The sequence below is a fragment of the Pogona vitticeps genome, chromosome 1 (assembly GCF_051106095.1).
Source record: "Pogona vitticeps strain Pit_001003342236 chromosome 1, PviZW2.1, whole genome shotgun sequence".
NCBI lineage: Eukaryota > Metazoa > Chordata > Lepidosauria > Squamata > Agamidae > Pogona > Pogona vitticeps.
In genome coordinates this window covers 261,457,292-261,477,877 of record NC_135783.1, presented here as the reverse complement: position 1 = coordinate 261,477,877, position 20,586 = coordinate 261,457,292, and the positions used below count along the sequence as shown (strand labels likewise).

At 38.4% G+C, this 20,586-nt stretch overlaps 1 protein-coding gene across 22 annotated transcripts in view; it reads right to left on the bottom strand.

The window, feature by feature from the left end:
• Positions 1-14,846: 14,846 nt before the first annotated feature.
• SOX6 (SRY-box transcription factor 6) overlaps positions 14,847-20,586 on the bottom strand; it is a 561,796-nt gene continuing 556,056 nt past the window's right edge. For all 22 annotated transcript variants that reach the window (XM_072985711.2, XM_078383897.1, XM_078383892.1 and 19 more), the window contains one exon: positions 14,847-18,587. In XM_072985711.2, coding sequence (XP_072841812.1) covers positions 18,284-18,587 — 304 coding nt within the window. In that variant the 3' untranslated portion in view covers positions 14,847-18,283. The remainder of the gene's footprint in view (positions 18,588-20,586) is intronic.

Below are 20,586 nucleotides of genomic sequence, written 5' to 3'. Positions count from 1 at the left end.
CACTCCCTTTGATTTGTCTGTTTTATTCTTCTGCTGTGCTCTGTTAGGAGTCAGCAAACCAAACAGTTGATGTATGTTTCTTTCCCTACCATTATTCAATTCTTTTCATGTACCCCTAAATGTCCTGGTTTGTACCCAAGTTAGAAATCATTGTCTTAAAACGATAATATCACCATATACAGTAGGATTGCATGGTCTCCAGGGGGTTGGTTCCAAGCCCCCGCTCCCAGCAGATGCCAGAAATAATGGACAAGCAAACCCTATATATAAAAATCATAGTTCGTTGTTCCATCTAGTGGCCAGTTCTGGTAACATATTTTGGAAACATGTATTTCTGAGAGGTTCTATTAATATTTTCAGTGAGCAGATAAGTGAAACCCTGGTTCCTGATCCCACAGATATGGCTGTCCTATTGTACTACAGTCTACCCAACATGAGTGAATGAAAATCTTAGAAGGTTGTTGTTGGACCTGGCTGAGGACAGCCCTGAAGCTTGACAGGCAAGAGAAGCATAATCTAATATCTCATTTGCTGCAGAACTGGTTAAGACTTTTTTTCCCCTCAGACTTAGTCCTAGTTTCTAACAGTTCTCAACTCAATCCATATTTTCAGTATCAGCAGGCAATCCATTTTTGGAAAGTCTGATGTGTCTAGGCAAAGCAAATACGCCAAAAGTAGCCATTCCACATGCTGATTTTGTCATGGGACATAGCACAATGGGTTGTGTCTTTGGGAAACATATATAACATTTAGTAAAGGCTAATAGCATTTTCCTCATTAGCTTGGCAAGAAGCATAGCAAATGAAGACCAGTACATTTTACATAGGCGTATGACACTGGGATATTTAGAATAAACATAACTCTTGGAATCCAGTTTTAAAATGCCTAATTGTTCAAGAGAAGGAGCACAAAATCTATTATATAGCTGGCCCTTTGCCCAGATAAGTCTTCCTTTTCACACATTATGTAATTAACTCACCCTTCTTACCCACCTGTTTAATCATTACATCATTTCATAAATTATAGCATTGCTAGAAATACTGCCCTCCCACCCAAACATATATGCTAATTAGTCAACACTTTGATACCATTCCAAAGATCCATATTTTAGGCACAAGCAAGTGCATACTTGTATAAACTGAAGTCCCCAGAAGCTATGCCGAAGAATCGGAGCCTTCTGAAACTCTTTAGTTTTGCAAACATTTGCAGAATAGAACAGCTGTCAAACATTTGGCAGCTTTCTTGGGATAACTTCAGAAATTGTGCGTGGCTGAAAAGCTTCAGGCATTCAGATCCATCGGTGACAACTGCTATGAGTTTCCTTGGAAAGCATGGCCTTTTCCTAAGATTGATCCCAGAAAATTGGGGAAAGGCAAGGCAAGAAGGTAGGCTGATGAGCAGATCTGGCTGGCAAAGTTCAAGCTCTGCAGATGGGTGTCTGACAATGAAATCTTGTCCAAAATAGTCTTTACTCAAGAGAAAGGTGCTGTCAGGGCCACAGGATGGAAAATTTCAGATCAGTTTACTTCCTTTCTAATCGAGGTTCTACTTCAGAGTTCACACTGGGCATCCAGGCATCCTGATCTAAATATCACATCAATATCAGCCAAAAAATGAGAAGTCACGATTGGGACAAAATTGATAACCTCTTCTACAGAAAGACTGAAAAAGAAATGGTGAACCACACAGCTAGACAAAACAGAAATTCAACAAATGCCATACAAGTCAACCAAAACCTACACTAGACACCTCGCGCATCATCATCATGAACCTATCTAAACACCAACTCTTCCCGGAAGACACCTCGGTCAACCATCGGATCCCAGCCGTGAAAGCCTTCGAGAATACTCCTGATCTATGTCTGCAATACCCTTTAGGCTATTTAGGCTTTAGGTTTTTAAAAAACCTGGTGTGGTTTGTAGAGTGAATGGGCTAAACGCTATGCTTTAAATTAGGGAAAATAAAACAGTAATGAAAGGCGAACAGTAATTAAAGTGTTTCCCCCACTCTTGTGACATTAGGAAACAAACTTGGGCAAATTAGAAGCCTCTATTCAAGGGTTAATAATAGACAAATCCCTCATCTGCACACTTCAGGAAGCAATCACATGAGCATAGCCAAAAAAGAGAACGTTTTAAAATAATACTGCTGTGGCCTTTTGTGGGAAAGGATTTACTTGTGAGTATACTTCATAGAAGGATCTGTGGGAAGGATAGACCGATAGTTCTTAAGAGACCTACAAAAAGGGAACTTGCTATGCCAACCTAGGGACTGGTGTTGTAAATGTCATCCCATTGGACTTAATGGAAGAACAATCTCCTTACCTTTCAGTCTGTGAACGTGAGCCAGCTGGGCTTAGGAAGTGCTGGTTCCTCTGCAACAAACCTATTCCCCCTTCAGGATTGCCTAGCCTGAGACTGATATTTTGAGGTGGAAATCCTTTTAATTAATATAATAAACTGAACTAGAGCAGGCCAATTTTATTAGTGGGGGGGGGTTGGTGAGCCAACTCCAGTTCCATTGACTCATATTAGCCCACTCTAGTTGCAACTTACTGTGCTTCAGTAAATTACAACTTGAGTAAGCCCATTTGAATCAATGGAATTTACAAAGGAGTTCATTCACCGAATCCCTGCTGATTCAGGGAGCAAACCTAGTGTGACTTACTACCAGGATTTCAGCCTGAATCTAAACTTCTCCATTTGACTACACTGGAGTTGGCGTGCCAGACACCCATGTAGTTCAAAATCCATGTGTAATTCTTAAACATAACTGCAAAGCATAAATAGCTGATTAACACACACACACACACACACACACAGAGAGGGGAGGGGAGGGAGAGGGAGAGGGAGAGAGAGAGAGAACAATTCTGTCTGTCAGGGTTCCCTTCCATAGCACTGACAATCCTTTCCATGCTCCCCAGATCTAGAGGTTGAATTAGAGATGTTGTGTTTGGGGACAAATAGACCACTTCAGTGTTGAACTCATGGGGTTCTGAGAGGCCAAGGGCAAAGAATGGATTTATTTATTTATTTATTTATTTATTTATTTATTTATTTATTTATTTATTTATTTATTTATTTATTTAAAATATGTATATAACCAAAACTGCTGTTCAGATCTGTGTAATTCAATGGAGAAGGTTACTTTCCTATAATGGTCTATACACAGACATTTATTTACTCCATAGTTCACCAAATCTGAGTTAGAATTTGATGTTCAGTGCAGAATTCAGTGTTCTTTCTTCCTAATGTTCTTAAGTACTAGCCCTGCCCGACAACATACATTACTGTTGGGGAACAGTATTGTTACTGGTTTAATACAGTATATAATGTTTATTAATTCATGAGAGCATCTGAGCTAGTCTCAATCTTTAATAATCTTATGGTTATTGCAACCTGTTTTTAATGGGAGCTGTAGTACAATTTTGGTTTACAGGCCTGTTCTTATGCATTAATAACCATGAAGGTCTTTGGAGATTAAAATACTGTACCAACAGTATTCTACAATGTTCTCTTTTACCATCATTACTAGGGAGATGTCTTGTGTCCGAGACATCAGAGATGTCCGAAAACATGCATAAAGCCAATGGAAAACAAATGTAGTATGAATGAAAATAATATATGAAGCATACTTTTTAAAAACTTTTAAAAGATCTTGCCTTTTAGTTCTCTGGTCAGGCCAATCAAATTATTTTTTATTTACCATGCCTCGTTAACACTGAAGTAGGGTGTGTGTTTTTTAACTGCTACTAAATTTTGGGATTTGGTTATTCGTATCTAATTATCTCAGAAGGCCCTCAAATACCTATTTCCATTTCATCTTCATTTGGCCTGTAGCCCTTGGATGCTGCTAGATAATAACTTGAGCATGATGGCTGGGTGGATGAGAGTAGAAGTGCAACAACATCTGTCGGGGGGGGCGCGTAGTTACCCAAACCCTGATATAAAGTGTTAAACTGAGTGTTAAATTATAACACAAAACAGGTAGATGTACCAACCACCAATAACTGTGCAAACTTCTCATTCCAAACAAAGAGTTTGAATGGTAGCCAAAAGACTGTGAACTGCTCTATGCACAGAGCTCTGTGGTGCTGGATAATAAACTGGTATCCCTTTAAGAGAATTGCTGCAGCATCCAAATTTCAGTGGCAAGTTTGAGGGAGGGAGTGGAGTGAGAGCAGCCCAACAAGGATGGCATTGTAGCCCCTCCCACCTGTGTATTTTGGGAAGTCCAGTACAGTCATCTGATGCTAAGGAACTGCCCTCTCCTTGAGCTATAATAAGAAAGAGGATATGTTGCTCTGAGAGCCATCAGTAATTAGAGAGATGTGCCAACCTATATTGTAAGAACAATACCATAAACTGAGACACCTGCAACATAGCATGCAGGGAAAGCTCAACAATGTGCATCTATGGGTAAAGCTTTTTTTCTAAACACAGTAATAAATTTTAATTATGATGTTTGAAGCCTGCTGTAGCTTCTTCATTCACTAGGTGGCAGACTTCCTTAACCAGCATGTAGATTTGCAGTTAAGACATTTGAAAAAGGATCATGTAACCCAAGGGACAGCGTGAGGAAAACACTCGAGAGTTTACTACATCGGTGGCAGGCCTAGGGATCCCATACACCGTGTTTCCACTCAGATGGCGTGAGCCTTGTGTTTGCATCCGTGGCCACTGTGTAACTCTGATTGATACAAAAGTGCTGTACTGTAAGTTCAGTAACTAAAAGCTGTTTCTGCATATGCAAAATTACTCTTTTCACCAGCTGCCTAATAAATGACAATGATGTATTTTCTAAGCAATGTTAAATACCACCCTAGAGGCTTTTACAGTCTGTCACATCAAAGTGAATTAAAATGTACCTAAGCATTTCTTAATACAATTGACTTTATTCATTTCCTGAGAGCAATTATTATTATTTTTTGCCAGTCATCCAAGAGATAATAATGTATATTGTAACAGTTCTGAGGGAACTTTTTATGGCTACTGTTCCTTCAGCTTAGAGTAGTCATAATATGATAGATAGTTTTAACAATTAAGGGTCAATATAGTCCAATTAATCTAAACACTTTACAGACCTCACCCTCAGTGGGTCTCAAGCGATAATTGATTGTTGGAGATGCTTTTTCTGACAGTCAGTGTCCAGTGCAGTAGCTGAAGATCCTTAAATCCAACTGGCCATTAACTGCTGAGGAAGATCTGCCTTTAGATATGTAACTTTATTTTTCATATTTAATAGGTTTGCAATATTGTTTACTATGGTAATTATGTAGTTGAAAAATAATCAGCGGAATGCTCTTGTGAATTTTGGAAAAGGCTAGAACACTCAAGATAAGTATTACAGAACAGAGAATGTAAAGAATTTAACAAGCAATGCAGCCAGTGAACAACTGAGGTGCAAAGAGCCAATCCTGTGAAGTAAGATGGAAGATGTATTTACCTTGCTCAAGAGCAGTTGAAAAGTGGTAAGGCAGCCTTGAGCAACCACTTAAACAACTTACACTTTTAGACAATGGAGGAAATTTGTTCCTTGGTTGTTGTGGGTTTTTCGGGCTCTTTGGCCATGTTCTGAAGGTTGTTCTTCCTAACGTTTCACCAGTCTCTGTGGCCAGCATCTTCAGAGGCTAGGAGCTGAATCAATGGGTATAACTGACAAGAATGGCAGTTTCAGCTAAATATTAGTAATAATTTCTTGAAGTAATGGAACAGACTGCCTTAGAATATAGTGGTTACTGCAACATTAGAAAGAGGCTGGATATCACCTATAGGGGATTCTTTACAGTATTAGCAGATTGCTTGCATTAGCAAAGAATGAAGTAAGGTACTTATTATTCTGTAAATCTGTTCTGTGGTTCTAGCCAGTGCTCAGTTTATGAAAATCATGCCATTATACATTTTTAGTAAAATGGTAGTTTCCATAATTGTCTTTATCACTGTTGCTATACATATTAATGTGCTTATTATATAATCTAACAAGCAGCTCAAAGTGTTTTGTGCATAACTGTACTTCTACAGTTTATGGCAAGCATGAACACTCTTGCTAATGCTTTTCAACATGTAGTCTGGGATTATCTTTAGAGAAGCACTTGCTGATTCAAATGGTGGTGCCATTGTCCTTTGTCATCTGTAACATATGATATTCAGACAATACTTGATGAAGTATTACTCGAGGAAAATGTAGACCAGGTTAGGCAGTCTGTGGGCCAGTCGGTGGGCTTCATGCAGGCCCTGGGCCTAAATATAAATCCCAACCTCCTAGGTCTTCCACATCCCCCCAATTTTTTTTTTTAAAGGACGTTCTGAATTCCTCTTGACGGCACATGGAAACCAGTTTTAGAACATTAAAATACCTTGGGTCATATGATGGGAAACAAAAGGTACAAATTGTTAAGATGTTCATTCACAATAAAAAAAAAGTATAAAGAACTTACTAGGCAAAGAACCTGGAAGATGGTCTGGCTGTAAGACAGCATCATTGTTTAGAGCTGACATAATCACCATTAAAAACAGCCATCTTGACAGCCAACCTCTACTGGGAGAGGAACAATAACAAAAAAGGAATATTGGCTACTTTCCCAGTCTGAATGTGCACGATTTAATTCGTTTTTCATACTGGCTATGGACCTGAGTTATGATAGATGTGAAATGGTTGCTGGGAGGAAATAATATAATGAGGAAAACTGAGGAAATAGGGATGAAGATACGATTTCTGCAGAGCAAATGCATGAGTGAAAGAGAAGACTTGCATACTTGCAAGGTATTGCCTTCAGTTGCAAGCCTCATGGCACAGTGGTTAAACTGCCGTACTGCAGCCAAAACTGTACTCAAGACCCGGGGTTCAATCCCAAGTAGCTGGCTCAAGTTTGACTCAGCCTTCCAGCCTTCCGAGGTCGGTAAAATGAATACCCAGCTTGCGCAGTGGGGGGGGGGGAACACAATGTGTTGCCTGCATAATTAACTTGTAAATCTCCCAGAGCATGCTATAAGCTATAAGCTCTATGGGGCGGTATATAAGCAGCACATTTTGCTTTTTTTGCTTTACCACAGTGGGAAAATGTCAAATGGTTGATTTTCAGACCTATGTCACAATGAAATGTTCTAAAACATTTGAAGCTGCTAAACCTTTCCTTCGCTCATGGCAATGTTTGATAAGCCACCCATGGCTTTACATAAATGCTTTTCTGCTGAAATGAAATAGAAATATGCAACTCAGTGGTTGACTGCTGGATTCAACAGCATGCCTATTTATGTGAGTGTCAGTGGGGGAGGGGCAGGGACTGCAGACTAGACTAGTCATTCTCAACTGGTGCCATGTGACCACCACCCCCAGTGGGCCCTGGCACATTTGAAGGGGGCCACAGACTGAAAAATATGAGAAGAGGATTTTCTTTTCATCTGTTTGTGTTATATCCTTGTTTGACAGAGGGCCCTGGAACCTGAGAAGAGCACCTAAAAGGGCCTTGATTAAAAAAAAAAATATTTTTGAGAATGGATGGATTTGGCTGTTACAGATGGCTCAGCTTCCATCTTAAAATTTAAGCATATTGCAAAATGCTGCAGTCAGGTTATTGGTATAGTATAGCTGGACATTCCAAGCATATTATACAGATCTGTTCGAGCTACACTGGCTGCCTATTTGTTGTTGATTTAGTTTAAGGTATTGGCCAAAAAGCCCAAATACTCTGGGACCTGTAAAAAAAAAAAGGAAAAATCAAAGTGTGCTGCTTATATACTGCCCCATAGTGCTTAAAGCAGTGCTTTCCAACTTTGGGTTCCAGATGTTCTTGGACTACAACTCCCATATTGTATGTTCCTTCTTATATGTTCATTTCTTTCATATGTGAAACAAAGAGAGTCTTTTTAACATAGGAACAAAACTTAACGGAATTGACTATCAAGGGAGATGGGTGAGGCTCCTCCATCATGCTGCTATGAGCATCAGGCCAAAAACAGACTCTTCTGCAAAAACAGTTGCCGCTCATGAGGGCTTATCTACATTTACATTTGCCCCCCCCCCCCGATAAGCTCCATTCTAAATGGATTTGATTTAAAATCACACAAATACTTGAAATGATGTTTGCATTCCCACCTGGGAGACTGCCGGCAACAGCAGTTCCTGTGTGGGGTTGTGTGTTTGAGTCCCTTCTTCCCCATCAAAAAGCATAGAGATAGGTCAGTAATGAATAATAAACCAGATGTGTCCTAGGGTGTATTCTGGTTCGTATGTGCTTCTCCCCCACCCACCTTTCTCTCTCTCTAGCGTTCCCCTTTATGCCCCTTCAGTATCTCTCTCTCTCACACACAAACACACACACACAGAGAGATACAGTCACAGACACACTCCTCCTATCAGAGGAGCCCAGGAAAGTGTTTGGCTTCCCTTTCCCCCTCCTTTGCTTGAAGGGGTGGAAGATTCTTAGCAGCAGGAGCTTGCAAAAAGGAAGAGGTTTCATTTTTCCATACTTTGCTGCCTCCCAGCACTTTGGCCCCCATATTTTAGATATTTTTAAAAAATTCTTTTATCCACTAGAGGGTGCAATCATTTTTTTCTATGAACAAAAAGCCTTCCAAAAGAGAAAATATTTGGGAGGTGGACAGGGCACGGAAGCTGAGGCAGCCATCCAATGTCTGGGGTGAATGTATACAGCCCTAACATGTCTGGAATTTGTCCACCTCTGCTACAGAGAACAATACATTTTCTCTCTCCTATTTTTTATTTTGAAAAAATAAGTGTTTGGGGGAGTGGACTAGATTCCACTTGAGTTTTCTATTACTATAGGATATTTCAGTGTAGTTTATTAGTTTACTGTGTGGAGGCTGAGAACTGCTGTTCCAAAAGCCAAATGTAAAAAAGCAGTTCTGCCGTTCTTGGCCTAACCTATAGTTTTCACTGTTCAAATTCAGTCAGTTTTTCTAATGGGATTCTAAGAGAAAGAAAAGTGAAGGTGAGTTAGCAATGGGATAAACTTTTCTCTGTCTCATTACTACTCAAAACAGCCTCAGACTACTCAGACTAGTCTGATTCTAGAAACACTGCTTACTAGCACATCACACCAGAAATAAGCAGCTTGAGCTTGTCAAGACAGAAAAGCACCAATAGTTCAAAAACCAAACTGCTTATGTGACACAAAAAAGCATTCAACAGACTGACAACAAGCAGGAGGGAGGAGAGAGTTTGGAGCCTGGTGAAGAAGGCAGTGGCCAACTGATCTCCTTGGGACCCAAAGCCAACCTACATATAAAAAGCCTCCACAGAAAAAGCCACACACGTCATAAAACAAAATTTATCTTTAATCTGTAAGTGTCAACAGCAGTACAAAAGATGGAGTGATGGTGAATAGATTAAGGGTAGAGAGGACAGTCTTGAGGTAAATGAGCATAAATAGGCAGTCTTATAGACACTCCCCTGAGGGGTCAGAACCCCTTATCATGGCATATATGGTATTACCCAATGATGACATGTCTAACATATCAGGAAAGCACCTTGTGCAAAAAGAAAAGAAAAAAAAGAAAAAAAGGATCCCCTCAAATATATAGGTAAGGTGCCAACATACACCAGAATATATGATATAAAGACAGCATCTTTCCGTTTGTCTTTTCCATTAATTTCTGAGGCAGAGGAGAGGAGATGACTCTAAAAGTACCACTGAAAAATTATTTAATTTACCTCACGTCAATACTGCACAACAAAATCCAAGAAGTCTGCTTACGGTGTGAAACAAAGCTAAGAATGATTCCTTTTTTTGTTGTTTTGTTTTTTCTCTTAAATTAAGAGCACAGATACTTTTTTTAAAAAAACAGCATCCTCAGCAATTTTTTTTCTTTTCTTTTTCTTTTCAAACTGCTTCAGGAGGAGAGTGTGAAGGAGATGTGATGGCAACTTCTAAGTTCATTTAAAAACTTTACACTGGACTGTACAAGGTTTTTTTTCTTTTTTGATAAACTATTTACATTTTCAGACTTTTAAAACATATTCAAAGCAGCAATAGACACTAGGGTTCCCCCCCCCCTCTACATGCCCAAATAATTACCAGCCCTGGGCCCAGGTAGGTACCTGCACTGTATATAGAATTTCTACAAAGAAAACCTGCCAGTTAAAAAATTTGCGTGTGGGTGCAGAAACAGCAGCCCTAGCTTAAGAGCCACACCCACTCTGTTGCTATAGGAACAAAAGCATAGTACCTTGATAAGGGGAGTCTCGGTTGTTTCCCCCCCACCAGCTCTAAACACACACACAAAAAAACTTTACACTTTGAAACAGCAGCTAGCATGTCAGTCCAGCATGTCAGTGAATTGTGCTGATTAAATTAACATAGAATACAATCTCACAATATACATCACAAACAAATTACAATGTCAGGAAAGAAAAGAGTTACAGTAAGTAACAGCTTATAAGCTCGTCTTTATGTAATAAAAAAACATTTGTACATGGCAAATACAATAATAAAGGAACAGAAATACTATAACATTCTAACATTTGCTACAGGCCGATGAAGGGTCCAAGGGGGGGAAAAAACCCTGTGCTTTTGAGAAAGCAAAACACAAATGACAAAGGAAGACGAACGGAGAATGCACGCTAGCAGGTCTGCAATGTGCAGCATACAAACAGTTAAATATTTGCACATTCCCCAAACTTTTGAGAGCACCAAGGACCTCACTTGTGGTTTTTGAAGAAGGCAGAAGTTATAAAGCAAGCTGTGTCACTAAGCTGCTTTATAGCTTTCATATTGCCATAAATACCAATTGGATATATTTTCCTTTCACACATATACCCCAGACCCACCCCCTCCTCTTTGCACAGAGCGAGTGAACTTCCTCAGAATACTTTCTTTTTTACAGCTTTGAAAAATTAATCTTGGATTTTTAAAAGGGGTGGGTGGGAGATTGAATCAAATGACATCAACTTGGCTCTAGAAAACCTGACACTTGTTTGAATGCTTTTTTTGTGTTCCAGCGTAGGAATCACAGTATCTCAAACACATTGTCCAAGAAAAGAAACCAGAGAACAATGTTTGTAGAAAAAGGTAATGGTGGGAGAGAGGGTGGAGAGGAAAGTGAAGTGAGTTTGAGGTGGAAAAGTTAAGTGCCTTTATTATTATTATTATTTTTTAATCATCAAATGAGGTCACATATTAGTTTTTCAACAGGACATGCTTAAGTGCCAACTTCAGTCTTTTAAACACACATGCAAATATCTTTTATTGAAAATATGAAGTACTCTATTATACATTCTACCAGCTGCATTTCCAGAGCCATGGTTGGCACTGAGAAACCCATCCAGATATACACATAAAATTCTGCTTAACTTCAAACATATTCCTAAATATTTTTGATTTCAGTAGAATGGCTCGGTTGCTTAAAGTTAAATGGGTGCCTGAGGCTGGAGGTCTTCATACCACCTACTCTGGAGTAGTAACGTGGATTTTCATTGAGACTATTCCAGAATTTGCAGTTTGAGGATTCCAGCTCTAAGTGCTTTCCTGGTCTAGAGCATTGTGGTACTTCTTACTGGGAAATTATTTGCAGTAAACTAGAAAGAAATGTTAAGCTTCAATAAGACAAAGAGCAACAGTAGGTACAGAAGGAGGTCATGCTTTACGTTTGTATCGGGGGATGCTTGCATTTACATAATCATTGTTTCATTTACACAATCATTTTAAACAATCCTTACTTTCAAGTTACTGCTGTCTTTCTTTTTTTCACAGGGTTCTATATTTATTGTAAATAAAAATGCACACACACATCTCAATGAACACTGGTGTAGACATAGGGACTGGAGTAGTTGCCATGTAATCCTTTCTGATTTTCACCCTCCCACTGTCTCACTGTTACTGGAGCACACTCGTTTGGGATGAGATGGCAATCCTATAACACATATTTGGTACTAGCACACATTTTTTAAAAAGTAGAGGTGGGGTGGCAGCTCAGTGGCAAAGCACACATGCTGCATTTATACCACCCCAGGTTCAAAATCTGGCATTTCTGGTTGAAAAGATGCCTACTAGCCGGAAAGGCAAAAGACCTTTGCCTGAAAACTGCTATCTGTAGATCTGAAGGGCTAGATGAACAAACATTCTGATTCAGTTTAAGACGACTACTGAGATTCTAAGGAAAGAGACCTTCAATCAGAACTGTGGTCTCTTTCTTATTCTACTTATAAACCCTGTCAAGTTGTGTTTCACTTTCATTAAGACTTGATTTTGCATTTTGTCCACTATGAAGTCAAAGGAACAATTATTTTTAAAAAGAATTGTTGCAGGTAACATTTTATTGAGGGATTTTTTTTAGCTAGTTACAAAATCTTTTATCATCTTTACTTTGCTAAGGTAATATATTGACGATCACCAGTGCAAATAAAAGATCAACTGTTCATAGTCCACATACACTTATTATATGTGCATGGCAACAGGTTTTAATTTTTAAATGAGCACTGTTTGGGGGCATTAGATTTCTTCCCCTTGGGGCTGTTCTAGGCAGCAAGGATATACACTACCATGACAGGCCTGTACCGCTGACACCAAACACAGATCAATCCAGTTCAGCACTGTATTTAATAACTGGCATCACTGAACTAATGCCTGGTTAATGGCAAACTTCTAGAGCATCTATATTTACTTATTCATTTGTCATGAACATGGACACATTTTGTTATTCACAATGGTTGCTTTCAAGCAAGAAGTTTTGCTTGCAAACAAACTGCAAATTATGAAGCAAATTGACTACAAGTGAAACCAGAAATCTGGCACTTAAAATAATCCATTTTTAAAAGCAGTTGCTTTTTACAGTAACCCTTCTTAATGGGGTGGGGGTGGGCGAGGTGGGGAGAAGGAAACTATTTGTGTGGCAGACTTTGAAGACAGGAGAAATTCACTGTTCAGCATTTGCAGAAGTACCAGAGCAATGGCTGTTCTGTCAGCCACCAACAGCAGTGCTGCATCACAGCTCAGATTAAGAGCAACATAGTTTCATTGAATTCAATGGGCCTTAATTAGTTGTGACCAACCTGCCCCATTAACGTAAATGGAGAGTTAGAGGTGACTGAGTCAGAGGTGACTATGATCCTTTGAGTTACACTCTAATGTTGCACATGGGGAGGAGCTGACACTCCACATCCCAAGCCCTCATTTCTTAGGACCAGCCTATTAGATCAGGTTTCTCTGCCTAATGTTTTAGCAGTCCCAGCCACTACCAGAGAGTAAAGAAAATGAGGATTGTTATTCCATAAGCAGGTGCAATATTTTGAAATGGCCTGTGTTTATGAAATAAGGGATTCAGAGTCCAAGGAGGGCACAAGTGAGGCATCTTGCCATCCTAGCTACAGGTCCACAATACTGCTCTCGCACTGCAGGTGAAAATTCAGTATCTACATGAGGTACAGTGATTTGTCAGCATTTAATATGGACCAATGTACACTGATACAGAACAAAAGTAAATACATAACTTATACTTTACTAAGGATCCATGAACAAAAAATAAATTTCTATTTCCTATGTTATATTTACACATTTCTTTTTTTAAAAAAAAACTACAATGAGATGGTGATTAATCAAAAACCTTGTTTTGAGCTCCAATTAAGAATGCAAAGGAAGAAAAAAAGAGAGAAAGAAATAAGAAAAGGAAAGGAAAGAAAAAAACAACAGAATGTTTTTGTTTCCAAGCGATTGTCCTTCCTCGGTTTCCACTGACACTTTAGAGCCAATATTGGCTAATAAATACAATAATCTCCTTCTGCCCCTTTTTAGATTCAAATATGTTTTCATCCCTCCTGTCTAACATAGCATTCTACCATCTGCTGACTCATGAAGAGTCAACTGATGTTCAAAATGCACCTTTAAGTTACAGAGCATCAACACAGATGCTGGGCTGGAGCTAAAACAAAGTGTTCATACATATACGAATCTTGCATAAATAAATGAAATAACAAGACATAAAAATGACTCAAATCCGGCAACTGTGAGGCAGGCCCACACGAGTCGAAACAGATGACTTTTGTTCGTGTCGTTTTTGTACAACAGTTTCACATTAGTTAGAAGTGATAAAAAATACCATTTATATCCAGTGCTTATAACACTTACGAAACAACATCTGTGAGGGTGTGTTTTTGTACTACAAGCAAAATCAAGTTTCAGCCATAAAGAACAGTCCTTTGTTCTCCGCCAGCCTGCAGAATATTATTTTGGCATGGTCATAAAATTTATAAAAAGAAATTAATCCACTAAACTAAATGTTTGCGTTTGTGCAAAAATAATTACACAAAATACAATGCAAGCAATACAGCATTCTACCATATGAAGCAATAACAACAACAAAACCCAAGAAGAAATGGAAAGAAAAGAAATTAGTTCTAGAACTGAGAGAGATTTATAGCAGGAGAAATATGTGAGAAATTAATAAATAGTTATTCTTAAGGAAAGAATGGGTACCCTTGCTCTATGCTATATGTATTAGATCAGTTCAAATTCCCAAGCAATCTTAGTTACAAAGGACTTTCCTTCAGTACCTTGACTAGATAAAGAGGGCGCTCACCAGCTAATGACAACAAGTGCCTAAACCAGTTTTATTGCTTTAGATGTAGACATGGGAACACTATTCAAAAATAGTAAAGATAAGTCATTGTATCCAAATTACGAAATGGCTGCCAAAGTTTAATAAGTGCAGATATTTATTCTAACATAGCTACAGATTGCTGTTGCTCTATTTACTCTTGCAGATTCAGCAGTCCTCATTTATTTGTGTGGTTTAAATTGTGTGATTTAACACTGCAAAAACTCCCTAGATGTCTCCAGCAGTAGTTAGTACCAGGGCATTATTGCCATTATTTGCCCCTCTTTTTAAAAAAAAAAAAAAAAAAAACCTCTTGAAGGTTGTTTGATAGCATGATAGCACTCTGCACAGATTTTACTGTACAATTCTGAAGCTGCTGAAGTCAAGGAAGTGAAAAACCAAAAGGTGTGTTTCATCTACAGGTAAAGTGTATTGTGTGCAAGCCAGACATACTGCCTGATGGAAGCCAAAACAAATCCTGTCTGCCATAAAAAGTAGTGAAAAGTTTCTGGACATATAAGGATGTGGGTTGCAGGCCACAATATCAGGAAGAACTAGATCATGCCTCATATTACTGTAATCATGTGCTGGTTTATCATCTTTGCCATCACACTGGGTGCACAAAATGTTTAACCCTGTCACTATTTTCTCTCAGTAAATATAGTCCTTTTCCTTCATTATTGATGGACATATTGAATTATAAAGCAGATTCCTTAACATAATTCCACACTGCACACAAATACACTTGTGTGGACGTACTCTCTATCACTATTGCACATGGTTGTCACTGCTACCATTTAAAAAATCCCATTGACAGTTTGTGCTGATGTAAAGTATATTGCACACAAGTACTGTGACGCTAAAGTGACCACTACATGGATTTAGTGTAATGGGGTTCCCTCACTGTGAAGTGCATGTGCAAAGTTGGCTTTAATTCATCAAAAGCTTAAGTGAACAAATCACCATATTTCTACAGTATATAGTAACCTAAAATCCTTACAATTATTGATGGTCATGACTATGTATGTATGTATGTATGTATGTATGTATGTATGTATGTATGTATGTATGTATGTATGTATGTATGTATGTATGTATGTATGTATGTATGTAATCCATATAATAGACCTTAAGCTAGATGTTCCTGCTGCAGAAAACTGATCAGGTTCAAATTTCTGCATCAAGCTCTGGCATCCACCAAGTACTGATTTGGACCATTATGTTATTATTATTATTAAGACAAAGAGTATTAATCTGGGGAAGCTGTATTTTATCACCACCCACCTCAGACTAATTAGAAATCAGATGTGTAGTTAACCCAGTTCTATGTTAGCAATGAAATGAGTACGGTTTCATATTTCCTTTAACATCTTTGATCACAACATTGATAATGTTTTACAAATATTGATATAATTTTATATCATGCTTGAGAAATAGATGTCTCTACTTTGTTTTGTTTTTTTCCTTTTGTAGGCAAAGTAACATAAAGCAGTCAAACTTCATTCTGTGTAGTAAACATGTTAGTGTGGATGAGACCTAAAAGATTACAATTACAGTATATTAATGGCAATCTGTGAGTTGAAGGGATGGGTTTGAGATTTTAAATCCTTTACAACTTTTCAGCTCTTTGATATCTCATTTATCTCAGCTATGTATTTGCGTCTTTTTCTATGACTTTTTCGTAGATAGTGTCACATATTGACTGTGGTCAACAGGCTCCTTCAGCTTGACTGTATTAACAGCAATACAGGAAACCTTAAACACTAGGATTTTATATCTTCCAAAATTTCTGTAGAAGATTAAATGGAGTTTCCACTGTCAACACCTTTCCTGCAAGGATGGACCTGGTGCAGCTCACAGTCTGCTCTTAGTGCCCCAGGAACATTTTTGCAACCTGTTCAGGCATCCAAAAACACCCTTGGCCTGCCAATGAAATATATCCTTACATCACAAGCCACAATTATATATACAGTATATATAATATATAAAATTGTGGCTAGTGATGTAAGGAGATCAAACCCACATATGAAGAATAGGCATGGCCATCCATGCACTTCTTTGTCTTTTGGAGGGGGGGCATTTTTACCCACTTTGGTATGGCTCCAGGTGCTGGAGTGAAAAAGATGCATACCTATCCTGGACTACAGCCTTTGTTCTCATGGGATGTTGACCTTGCTATTCCTTTGAAGCACTACGGCTATCATTGTCAAATAACAAATTCTGAAACAACTTCCCTTAATTTCAGAACCAGTTTGCTGTGCAGGGTGGACTATGTCTCAAGAAACCTAATGCCAAGCTACTGGTCCTTTGGACCTAGCTGGGTAATTCTTTGGTTTCTGATCCATGACAGACACAGAGACCCAATACTTTGCACAAAACCAGAAAGGTTCAGTATCCTTTTGTCCCTGCATGTCCCAGAGTAACTTTGCCCAATCTGGTGCCTCACCTTGTTCCTAGCCAGCAACTCCTATCTTCCCCAGCCAACATGACCATTGATAGGATGTGCTGTAATCTGGTACATTTAGAAGGCCTGGGGTCATGGTTTCTAAGTCTTGCTGACATGCGTAAACTTCATTTCCCATAAGAGCATATAGCTCATTGTCAATATTAAATGCCTTTCCTTTTTTATGATGCCCACAGACTCTAAGGTAACAGTTTGTTGGTTGGTTGTTGTCGTTGTTTTTAAATAAAGAAGTCAACAGCCATCACAAATTTAGCTTTGAAGGTGTATTTTAAAAAACCCCACAAATGGATATGGACCCCTGACATTCTGGAATGAATAAATTGTTTAAGAGAAAGCCTAGTTAAGACTGAATGTAAGGGTTAAAAGCCAAAGGAAAGAGACTGGATTTGGAAGTGGCTCTGTATGTTTTAAGACAGGCTTGTCTGTAGCTGGTGATCGCTCTTTTGTGCTTCTTTAATACTTTATACTGCTGCAATATCAAGAGGCAGATACAAATGGGCAAGTGCATTGTGGCAATTATGTTCACTATTTTAAGAATATCCTATCTCCAGATTCCTGAGTATTTAATCATTTTCTGGAAAAAAAAAATAGGTGGTTGGTATTTCAAAAGACAGATATTTTTACGAGGCCAAAGGATTGTCTAAGACTTTACAGTGTCTCTCTTAAGACTTTTCAAAATGTTAAGATTCAAAAGTTCTGTAAGTTTGGCACATCAGAAGATCAAATAAACATGTGGAGAGAAAGGGAAAAAAAATGGAATTTAGAGATCTTGTTTAAAAAAGATGGACTAAGACACATATATGACTTGTTCTGTTTCATAATAGGAAAATTTCAGATTTTTTTGTTTGTTTTTGTTTTCTAAAGTAATTCAGAATAAAAACACATTCACAACCTGTAGGCTGGCACAGCATACCTGAGTGAGAATGTAAAACCCCCATTTAAAACAGTAACTTAAACCTTTTTTTATCAGTATCCAGGAGAAGAAAAACAAAAAGACCAAAAAAAAAAAAAAAGGTAAGACTTGTAAGAGAGCTGATTCATATAAGTTTTCAAGTCCCAATGTCTGATACTTAATGTCTTCACCTAAATTAAAAAAAAAGTTCATGAAAATTAGGGAACAATCTGTGTCACACATTAAGAAACATTTAAGACCATTCTGCAGATGTAACTGTTGGAGCCACACATGCATGCAGGCTCACTTAAGAACTTTTTGTTCAAAACAAACAAAACAAAAACAAAAAGTCAGAGTACTTTAATCCAGCTAACATCCTCAGTTGGCAGTGACTGCCTCGTGGGCTTCATTCTCACTGCTATAGTCTGATTTGGGGTCATCCTCAAAGTCCTCATACATTTCCATCTCGTCCTCCCCATTTATCATGTCGTTGCCAGCCAGGCTCCCGCTGTCTGTCTTCATGCCATAAGTGCTCTGAATGACAGGGATGCTAGGCTCAGGGCTCGCAGAAGTGCTGGAGCAATCAGATGTCATCTGTGGCGATGGCGTGGTTGTTGCCATAGTAATAGCACCGGGATAGACCACACCTGTGCCTGTGGTGATTGGAATCTGAGGCTGTTGCCTGCAAGGGAACAAAAATATAGCACAAGATTTATTTGAGTTCAAATGAGAAATATGTATCTTTCCTTTTGAATTTCTGGCTCTTATGGCCAGGATGCAGCCAGTGAGGCACTTCTGCCCGATCTCATATCTCCTCCCCCCCCCTCCATTGGTGATCCCGCAGCCTCTCGTGCACACTAAAATAGGGTTATGCACTAGCCCCAAAAGTTGGATTTGGAATTCAGATTCAGAAATTGTAAATACAGCTGTCCCAATTCAGAATTTTTAAAATTCAGAATTTCTGAATATCTGAAACTCTATTACAGTCAATATGAATACTATATCATCATTATTTTCTCCTATTAAAAAACAAAACAGTGCCCTGGACACTGTGATGAAAATGCCCTGCCACCTTTCTAGCCCACTAAATCATATTAGGTATACAGGCTGCAAAGCACCCTGAAATTATTTAGTTGAAAGTTTGAACCATATACCTCACCCACTTCATCTTCCCAGCCTGCACGGCTTCCACTATGTTTACCCCATTGTCTGTGACAAACAGACCTTGCCTTTCTGTAAGTCTAGTAGCCATAAATACAAGGATGCCTTTTCCACATCATCTTAAACAATACAAAAATGTTCACATTATTTCTCAAACTAGAAGGTGAAATGTATATATGAACAGAATTTATTTGACTAAAATGGGATGGGAGAGGAATAAGTTGTAGGAAAAAGTACTGTATCAGAATATTTTTAAGTTCAGATGCCTCTGAGGGCTCTCTCTTTTTTTGGCATCAGGAATTTTAAAGTGACAAGAATTGAAGTGCATTTTCAATTCCAGTAAATGTTTTCAAAAAGGAATGGAAGATTTTTTTTTAGCAAGAATTTCTCCTTAGCAATCAAAAAGGTACTTACTGAAATTATATTATTAAAATTATGTCCAAGATCTAAGATTAGAACAATTGTAATTCATTTGTCATAAGAAAACCAGCTGCTCTTCTAGCTATAACCATACACTCAAAAATAAAATGAGAGGCATCCACATCATGGTAGATGTGAACAATTTTATCTTCAACAGTGAGAACAGTGTCCCTTTAAGTGTTCCTACATATCATTTTGTGGGTCAAGCTGAAGACGATCTTGGACCTCCAAAAGCTTTGGGAACTCAAAAAAACAAAAGAGTCCACTCATAAATGGAACTGTATGAATCATGTATATGTATGAAATGCTGTTTCTTGATACAGTATCATTACCATAGACTGTACTAATGAAGCCTTACTTGCATTTGGTCATATTCATCTCAGGTACAGTATTCTGTCTTGCAAGTTCAAGGCATTCCCCTACCTGTCTCATAGCCTTCAATTCCCAGGTAGACTAAGATGTTGAAAAGTCTATGCTAAGTAGGAGACTGTGTTCTCCAGGAAGACATCTTGCTATGTTAGCAAGTGACTATGATTTTGACAGAAGTTTCCACTAGAGATGGGCACAATTTTTTTTTAAAAAAATGAATCACCAAATGCATTTTTAAAATGCTAAATCATTGGTTCGTATTTGTACAAATCAATGCCCCTGATGAATATGGTTGACTTTTTTTTGTGATTTTGGGCACAATGTTTTTTAAAAAAAATGAATCACCAAATGCATTTTAAAAATGCAAATTCATTGGTTCGTATTTGTACAAATCAATGCCCCTGATGAATATGGTTGACCTTTTCTGGTGATTTTTCAGTCATTGATTTGTTGGGTTACAAAATGCCCCGAGACACCAAAATTGCAGGAAAACTTCCCATGAATCTCCTCTACAATCCTTCTAAGTTGGGTGAAGATTGGGTTTCAGATGTCTGAGTTTTACACCCACAAAAAGTCCCCTCAGGAAAGTTTTTCCCAGCCACCTTCCTAGAGACATCAAAAACACAGAGAAACGTGTACCGAATAACCTCTATGATCCCTCTAAATTTGGTGATTCTTTGGTTTCCCCAAGCCAGCTGCTCAAGGGTAATTTCCTGGGGGAGCCCACTTTG